The sequence below is a fragment of the Propithecus coquereli genome, unplaced genomic scaffold (assembly GCF_000956105.1).
Source record: "Propithecus coquereli isolate 6110/MARCELLA unplaced genomic scaffold, Pcoq_1.0 Scaffold224, whole genome shotgun sequence".
Taxonomy (NCBI): Eukaryota; Metazoa; Chordata; class Mammalia; order Primates; family Indriidae; genus Propithecus; species Propithecus coquereli.
The window spans coordinates 4950599-4959916 of record NW_012147634.1 but is presented as its reverse complement, the minus strand read 5'-3'; the positions used below and the strand labels follow the sequence as shown (position 1 = coordinate 4959916).

The window sequence follows — 9318 nt, the reverse complement described above, 5'->3', positions numbered from 1 at the left end:
CATGCTGCCTTTCTGACCCGCACCCGCAGGAAAAGTCCCAGGAGCGGTCCCCCGGGCTTTCCTCCTAGCTCGCCCTTTCTCTGCCCCGGCTGAATTTCCAGAATGTGAGCGCCCTCAATGACACCTGGCGGGCCGAGAGCTGCTGGGGAGGCGCTGGCAGGTGCCGAGTGGAGAGCTGCTGGGGAGCCCGGGTCTTAGGCGGAGCACGCTGGGGTCTGACGGCCCAGGGAGACGACACGCACCCACCGCCTGCCCCGCTCCACCCGCCTCCCGTGGCTCAGGCCGGACTCTGCTGGGGACCCTACTGGCCGGGAGCGGGGCCTGGGAGAAGGGGGCGCGGAGGGCAGAGGTTAGCGCCTCGCCCCGGCTCGGCCCCCGCGAGGCCCCAGCGCCCTCTCCCTGGCGCGCAGGTTTGGAAACAGGGCGGCCTCGCCGGGCCGCCGCCTCGGCGGCTCGGGTCCCCATATATAGTCATATCCACCGTCTACTGGGAGGCCGGCAGGCGGCAGCGAATGGGCGAGCGGCCCCCGCGGGAGGGGGCACGGGGCGGAGGGAGGAGAGGGGGAGAGGGGGCAGGAGAAAAAAGCTTTTCCAAAAAAGTATTGGCTGCCGTGAGGAATGCGGTCGCCCCCTTGGGAAAGTACATATCTGGGAGCAGCAGGCGGCTCCGCGCTCGCACTCCCGCTCGGCCGCCCGACCGCGCGCTCGCCCCGCCGCTCCCGCCGCAGCCCGAGGGCCCCTCGCCGCCGCCACCATGGACGCCATCAAGAAGAAGATGCAGATGCTCAAGCTCGACAAGGAGAACGCCTTGGATCGAGCCGAGCAGGCGGAGGCCGATAAGAAGGCGGCGGAAGACAGGAGCAAGCAGGTCTGCGCGTCCCCGGCCCGGCGCCCGCACTCCGCCCGCCCTGGGCCCCCCGGCCCTGGCACCGCGTCCTGCCCCCCCACCCCGAGGACTGGGGAGCCACCCCACCACCCCCACCAGGGTGGCCAGGGGCGCGTCTGGAAATGGGGGGGGGAGCGCAAGGCTCGGGCTTATTCTAACTTCTCGGTCCCGTCTGAGGACGCTGGTTCCCATACCCGCGAGGTCAATTCCAAGTCCTGGAGGCACTTTACTCTCGGGACCGGGAATCAGTCTGGGGGAAGGAGGGAAGGACAACCGCTCCTGGGGAAGTTTGAAGGAAGGGCGAGGGAGGCGGAAGGGAGTCAAGTCCTGAAAATGTAGAAGTTCTTCGGACTTTTCACTGGGGAGAATGGAACTTAAACTGGGATGGAAACTTTGAGGGAGGAGAGGGGAGTCATGGATTTGCTTCCTAAGAACAAAGATGGGGCAGAATGGAGGGTACAGCCCAAAGCTAGCCAAACGGGCGTTTTTCTGCGCCCCCAAGTTGTGGACTTGAGCCCGCTGAGACCTCAGCAGAGTCTCATCCCCGGGGAGGTGGGGTGCGGGGCGAGCCACGGAGCGGTTCCAGCTCCGGGAGAGAGGAGGTTACCTAGGGTCCCTTGAGCTCCAACTCGGCAGCGCCCCAAGCCCAAGGGGCCCCTGCCAACCCGGCGCCCTGTGTTGTGTGTGTCTAACACCCGGTCCGTGCCGGCCGCCCGCCCCGCCCGCCGCTGCCCCCAGCTTGAGGAGGACATCGCGGCGAAGGAGAAGCTGCTGCGGGTGTCGGAGGACGAGCGGGACCGGGTGCTGGAGGAGCTGCACAAGGCGGAGGACAGCCTCCTGGCCGCCGACGAGGCCGCCGCCAAGGTACCCGGGGCGTGCGGCGCGGCGCTGCGCACGAATGGCTAACTCTGTCTTTTTCTTTCTCTCTCCCTCCCTGTCTTTCCCTCTCTCTCTCCCGCTGTCCCTGTCCTTTTGGTTCTGTGCACCCACACCCCTCCCCTGCGGGATCACGCTGCCTGCTGCACACCCCCTCCCCAAACCCTCCGGCCAACTCCCAGCTGGAAGATGAGCTAGTGTCGCTGCAAAAGAAACTCAAGGGCACTGAAGATGAACTGGACAAATACTCCGAGGCTCTCAAAGATGCCCAGGAGAAGCTGGAGCTGGCAGAGAAAAAGGCCACCGATGTAAGTGCACGCTCACACTGCTTCCCTCACCTCTTGCCCACGTGGCCACTCTGGGGTCACCACAGGGGCTGGAGAGCAATGGAGGAGGGTTACCTCCTCCTGCTGAACACCTGTGCACAGCCCTGCCATGGCCTGGAGCAGCGGATGCGGCCTCTGACTGCTACTGCACACCTGCATTTATATTTCATCCATTCCTCTCTCTCTCTTTTTCTCCTTTTCTTTACCCTCCTAAGGGTAAAGGTGGGTGGGTGAGAAGCTAGGAGAATAGAGCAGCTGAAATTGGACTCTGGAGGTGAACTTTTCCTCCCTGGTGGCAGAAAACCCCTGAGGTGTCATCGCCAAGGTTTGTGCAAACAGAGAATGCCTAGTTTTCTTCACTTTCTTTCCTTTTGCCATCTCCAGTGGGTGGGAAGTTCTGGATTTTGGTGTAGTGGGTCTAGGCAGGGTACAGAAGGCCTGGCCTCTAAATCAAAGAAATGACATAGTGGTACTCTTACTTAGAAGGCAGAGCTTCATGATGGGACATAGAGACACTGAAGCTTCCTTTCACACTAGCAAAGCCTTAATCCAGCCCTTAAGATCTGCCTGGGAAGATGATACTTGCTTGAGTCTGCAGTCTAAGGGCACTAGATCCAGAAAGTAAGCTGGGAGTTATATATAGCTCCGTGCTTTATATGGTATAGTGAACTAGCTGCCCCCTGCCGCCTCCTGCTCACCCCACCCCCACCTGTCAGCCTTCTGACAACCACCACATAGTTTCAGGGGTGATGCACACAGGCTAAAGCTCTGCTAGCACTTTGTCCGCTGCCCTCTGGAATCTTTTTAATTGAAGAGCTTGCCTCTCCTGCCTCAGAAAGTCAGGCCAAGCATTAGATTTCCAAAGGACCGACTTCTTTTCACACCATTGGGTTTCATTCTGGAAGCTAATTAAGCCTAGAGGCCCAATTAGAAAAGAATTCCTTGGGAAGTTGGTAACAATTCCAAGAATGTGTGCGTACCAGGGAAAGCTATGCCAGAAGTTGAACCGTCAAGTGCAATGGCAGGATTTTTTGTATGAGGATAAATTGCAAATTACTAAAAGGTCTCAGTTCTTGAAATCAGTAAAGGCTTTTTGTTGCATGAAAGGCTCGAAACATATCTCCAGGTGTGCTTTGTAAATGAGAAATCCAGACACAGGACATTTAGAATCTGACAAAAAGAAATTTTCAGTGGAAATCAAGGTTCCTGGAAAGGGGGTTTGGGGGAAACACTGATTTAGCTAAAACATTTTAAGTTATAAACTACCTGGCTTTAGAAAAAGAAACAAAAAATATATAACTCTGAGCCTGCTTTGTATAATGCAGATCAGATGTTTGCTCCATATATGGCTAAATGGAAGATGCCTTTCTCCCCCAAATTCTCCAGCAGGACGTTTACTTAGCTTTTTCAAAAGAGCCGCTGATAGATCAAGGAGAGATATTCCTTATAAGGAAAAGAATGCAGAGAATTTGAAAATAGCCCAGTAAGACTAAAAGCAAGAGAAAGAAAATGTCACCACAATTCTTAAGGAAAAAAAGATAATAATTATTGTAACTAGGTAGCGCTAATCATGTCTTTATTGAAAAGTCTTTAAAATGGGGTGAGGCAGAAATGGAAAAGAAGCTATTTAAAGTCAGCTGGGAGGCGGGGCCAGCAGGGGAGGGAGGTTCTTGAGTGGTGTTTTGGTTCTTTTTTCCCACTGGAAAACTGTCCCTAAATATGGTATACTGTTTTTGATAGTGTATTGGTCTTCTTCCCCTTTAAGACATTTTAGGTTGTTTGGAACCTGTAGGGATGTTGAAGAAGTTTGTGAAGAAATGCTATACTGTCATGAGTAACTTAATCAAAGAGGATACATTCTGAGAGCTGTGTCATTAGGTGATTTCATCATTGTGCGAACATCAGCGTGTACAGTACTTACACGAACCTAGATGGTGTAGCCTACTGTACACCTATGCTATGTGGTATAGCCCATTGTCCCTAGTCTACAAGCCTGTACAGCGTGTTACTGTACAGAATACTGTAAGCGATTGTGACGCAAATCACTAGGTGATAGGAATTTTTCAGCTCCGTTATAATCTTGTGGGACGACTGTCATATACACTGTCCATCGTTGACCAAACATTGTGTTGCATGACTGTATGTAGAGTGATTTCTGAACTAGCAGAAATAGTCAAGACTTGAGGAGGAAAAGACAGATGTCACTAGAGAAAGAGGAAAGTGGGAGATAGAATAGGTAGAATCAAATTTCCTATTCCAGAAGTGGGCTCTTCCTAGCTCAAAAGGTCGTCATTCAGGAGGTAGCATCCCTGATGGTTTTGCTTTGAATTTTTTGTTGTCTTTCCACCTAAGTGGAAAATGAGGCTGAAGGGGATCGAGGGCTCCATTTTTTTCTGGCGCCAACCCTTTCTCCAATAATTGTGATATATCTATTTGCAGTATGTGGGTCTTTATTCCCTGTAGGTCTTTACTTCCTAAATTAGTAATTCTCAACCTTTCTAAACATAACCACCTAGGGAAGTTTTAAAACCCAAAGTCAGGCTGTACCCCAGGCAATTAAATCAGAATCTCTGGGTGTGGAACCCAATTGGCACCCAAGTGATTCCACCCAAAGCCAAGGATGAGAACAACTGCCCTAAACTCTTGTATAATGATATCAGCATGAAAATGAACTCACCTGAAACTAACCTCCTCAGGTGTTTGAAAACCAGGACATTAAGTCACTAGTTGGCTGCTTAGAGCACTTGTAAGTGTCCAGCAGTTTAACTGGCTGTTTCTGAAGGTTTCCAGACGCTGGCTACCACGATCCTCAGTGTTGGAGGCCAGCGGCCTGTGTGCTTAGGGGAGGAGCTGTAGCCTCCCCGCCTGACCAGATGAACGGGATGGAAACAAAGCAAGAGGCTCCACCTACAGGATGTGAGGGCCCGAGCTGGGGTTTGTGAGAGTCTCTGCAGTGGCTGTGAGAAACTCCCCAGAAATTGAGTCGGGAAAGCGCAAAGGTTCCTTGTTAGGGCTTGGAGGAGGCGGGGGTTGTCAGGCATGTTTTCTTTTTCTTCATTATTCTCACTCTTAAACACATCAGGAACTGACTTTAAGAGCCCCCTGTGACAAAGGTGAGGGGAAAAAAGCCCCGAGACTTAGAAGGCATTTATAAACGCAGCCCAAGGGGGGACTCCAGTTCCCAGAGATTGTGTTCATGGTGGATTTACCCAGCTATAGCCAGAGGCTCTCTCATAGGTTCTGTGGCCCTCCCTGGAGTGCCTTTTAAAGGCATCCGAGTCCAGGCTAGAATAGGTCAGATTCTGAGATCTCACAGGCTGGTCTAACACCAGCGAAAGTTGTAAGGAGAAGCGACCCTTGAGAGGATTGTTTTTACTGAAAGTGAGCCTCGGTGAAGCTGGCTTGAGATCACACGACTGATTATGGGCCCCAGCCTGACTCTTAAAACGGTGCCTGCGTATTTATTAATTATACCTACATTTGAGTTCTTAACTATGTATTGTGCTAAGCGCTTTCTTATTTCATAATTCTCATAGCAGCCCTATGGGGAAAGTTCTGTTATCTCCACTTTTACAGATGAAGCCCAGTGAAGTCAAGTTATTTACCCAAAGTCACACAGCAGGGAACCAGGAACCCGATTCAACGCAGGAAAACTGCTTTTTTTTTTTTTTTTTAGACAGAGTCTCACTCTGTTGCCTAGGCTAGAGTGCCATGGCTTCAGCCTAGCTCACAGCAACCTCACACTCCTGGGCTCAAGTGATCCTGCTGCCTCAGCCTTCCTAGTAGCTGGGACTACAGGCATGTGCCACTATGCCCGGCTAATTTTTTCTCTATATATTTTTTTAGTTGTCCAGATCATTTCTTTCTATTTTTAGTAGAGACGGGGGTCTCGCTCTTGCTCAGGCTGGTCCTCGAACTCCTGACCTTGAGCGATTCACCCGCCTCGGCCTCCCAGAGTGCTAGGATTACAGGCGTGAGCCACCGCGCCCGGCCGGAAAACTGCTCTTAGAACATAAGGTCTAAGCACTATGCTCTATATGTTAGTGGTTTTCACTTTGTTAAGTTTTTTGGGGGGAGAGGGAGGGTGTTGTGGTTAGGATCCTGTGTTCTGGGGTTCTTTACAACGAGGAAACAGTCCCCTGCGGGCACGTTCAGGCTCCAAACCCCTCTCTCAGCTTCTCGCCCTCCTGGGCGTGGGAATCAGGACTCTGGATCGGAGCGCTCCCGCGGCCAGCAGGAGCCGCTATCGCCCTTAGCAGTCAAGTCCGTTACCCCAGGTCACCGGGGAGGAGCGCTGAGCGTTGAAATAAAAGACCTTGCACAGTGGCCTCCCTGCCAGCAGGGCCCAGCCGGCCAGGTATCCCCGCAGCGAACCCCGCGCGCCCGCCACGCCCGCCGCCGCGAGCATGCGCAGTGCCTCCGGCGGGTCACAAATTCCCGGGATCGGCGTCGCACGCCCCGCCCGCGCGTGCTTGCCCCCGGCGCTCGCGCACCCGCCTGCGGTTCGTCTGTGCTGCCCCTGAGGCCGCGACTTCCGGGCTGCTAGTGGGCCGCAGGGGGCGCCGCAGTCGCGCGGAGCGACCTGGGCGGGGCGGACCGGCGTTCGGCGGCAGCAGAGCAGCAGCCGGGCTCTCCACCGCAGCCTGCCCGCCGCCCCGCGCGATGGCGGGGAGCAGCTCGCTGGAGGCGGTGCGGAGGAAGATCCGGAGCCTGCAGGAGCAGGCGGACGCCGCGGAGGACCGCGCTGGCAGCCTGCAGCGCGAGCTGGACTACGAGAGGAAGCTGAGGGAAACCGTAAGGGGCCCACCCATCACCCCACCAACCCCCGCCCCCACGCCTCCGGGGCGCACCTGGCGCACCTGGGCCAGCTGGCGCCGGCTCTCCGGAGCTGCCCTGCCCGTCTCCTTTGCCTTTCCTTGTCGTCTTGCTGGTCTATAGTAAAAGCTCCGAGGGGAAGCAGGGGTGGTTTTGAGAAGGTTCTGGAAGCAGCACTTTCCCAGAAAGGGGCTTCATTTCTCAGATGGTGGCCGTCGGTCCGGTCCCGCAGGTCCCCGGGATGTGCACTTTACGCTGCTGACATTATTTACTCTGAGAGTGGCGAGGGAGGAGGTCCGTCCTGTGGAGATCCGTTCCTTTGGGAAGGGACGTTGACAGGTCAAGGGTGTGAGGCACTGCTGGATTTGGGGGCCTGGGGATGCTAAACTGTGCCGACCCCGTCGACCCTGTGGTTTCCTGGAAGCCTGTTCCTCTGTTGATTGAGACACTGACAGCTTAGCAGCGATAGCTTATGTCGTATGCAGGCCTTTTATCCTTCCCTTTCTTCACCATTCCTCCTCCCAAGCTCTCTTAGATAGATAGTCCTTTGTTACCGAGTCTCGAGAAAAGTTGGCTAAATGTCAACGATTATTGGGTGTATTCTCTTGCCGGCTTCCCGTCCCCCCTGTTGAATGCAATACCTGGCTTCCTTCCTTTCTCCTAAGGCAAATGTATCCAACAAACAGGAAGAGGATTTCAGAGGTAGTTTAGGTATTTGATAGTTGTTGATTTTGAGTGTGTGTGTTTTAAATCAAGATACTCAAACACCTTGGGAATTTTATGACAAGCCATAATATGATGTCCAGCTGTGCTTAATATACGAGGCTATTCTGAGTTGAGTAAATGGTTATGGTTAAGGGTTTGTAATGCCTGTATGGCCGGCTGCAGAAACTTCAAAACCAGTTTTGTATAAAATACCAAGAAATTCCTCTTCAGAGGAAAGCCTAACTAGAGGAAGTTTCAGATAAAATACAGACAGGAATAAGGAAATCAAAAGGCAAAAGATAATTTTCAGTATTGGCTTTAGAAAATAAGTCAGCAAAAGTCCTGTGGGTGTCTCTGAACTTGGCTGGGGGATAAATTAATTTCAACTTCCTCTGACTGGCTAGCTGCTATCCTTGAACATTAGAACTAATAGAACATGATGGATAAGAATAAGAACTCTGGACCTAGATTGCTAGGATTTGAATCCTGGCTCCACTGCTCAATAGCTGCGGGCAAGCTACTTAATCGTTCAGTGCCTTGCTTGCCTAGGTGTAAAATGTGGATAATAATAGCACCTACCTGTTGCTTAGAGCAGTTATATGGAAAGACATCACAGTGGTGTTTGGCACAACAGAGTAAGTGCTGTGTGTCAGCTGTTACTAAACTGCACAGCATGGCATCTCCTTCAGTTCACCACCTAGCAAGGGGTCTTAAAAATGGCCTGCTCATTACATGACTTCATAAAACACACCATTTAATGCTTGTAATCAACAATTTTTTTTTTTTTTTTTTTTTTGGAACTTGAGAGAGGAAGAGGGCAGACTGGAAGGAACGTTTGGTGGGTTGAAGTGGCATTCGTGGTGGAAATCAGAACTCCCCTTACTCTGCTAAGAAGTGGTATGTGTGATCCTATACAGAAGGGCCTTGTATTGACTCCTGGCCTGGTGATTAGTGTTAGACACAAAAGCTAAATTTTATGAAGGGCACAGTATTACTTTTATATTTACCTTCTATTTTGTGCATTGTTTTCATAACAGAACTCTTCATGTGCCAGTTGGCTAAAGACGATGCTTTCATTCTTTTCAAGGCCTTATATCAACAGTGATTTAAATAGTGTCAAGTTTTTTTTTTAAGTAATTTTTGAAAACAGTCTACCTGGGTGATGGGACACAGAACCTTCTAAGACAACAATTTGAGGACTGGGTCAAACCATTGAAGACTTTCAGGTTGGAAATTATTACTAACTTCTGAAACTGGAACTCAAACATAGCTAATTTAGGTAGTTGTTAGACACAGTTTGGGCTGTAAGTTAAACTAGCAATAACAGTTTCTCCTGGAAGTAAAGATAAAGGTTTAGTGACTAAGCCATGAACCACTGCAAAAAATATTTGACTGGAAAGTTGGCCTAAATTCAAATACTCAAAGGTTCAGACAGGCTGGAGTTAATAGGTCCTGTTAATCCAACACTTACCTTGGTAAAAGCAGCCATCCCTTATTTCCTCCTAGTTTGTTTTTCCAAGGTGTGTGGGCCCTTCAAAATGTTGGAGTGAGGGGACTTTGCTTGATTTAATGATTGCCTCTAGGTCTTGTGACTTACCAGGGTTTTGTTTGTTTTTCGTCATTATTAAAAAAAAAAGCAAGAAGGAGCTGATCTCTTTCCTCCTTTCTGGGTAGTACCCAGCAAACGAGGAGACTTACAGTTGTAGCCAG

General features: G+C 51.4%; 1 protein-coding gene across 17 annotated transcripts in view; it reads left to right on the top strand.

Moving 5' to 3' along the window:
• Positions 1–563: 563 nt before the first annotated feature.
• Positions 564–9318, top strand: part of TPM1 (tropomyosin 1 (alpha)) — a 28220-nt gene continuing 19465 nt past the window's right edge. For 4 of the 17 annotated variants that reach the window (XM_012645051.1, XM_012645049.1, XM_012645050.1 and 1 more), the window contains exons 1-2: positions 564–868; positions 1945–2070. In XM_012645051.1, the coding sequence (XP_012500505.1) occupies positions 755–868; positions 1945–2070 (240 nt within the window). In that variant the 5' untranslated portion in view covers positions 564–754. Of the gene's footprint in view, positions 869–1624; positions 2071–6563; positions 6883–9318 lie in introns of those variants that run through there. The other 13 variants (XM_012645055.1, XM_012645054.1, XM_012645056.1 and 10 more) reach the window with 10 other exon arrangements.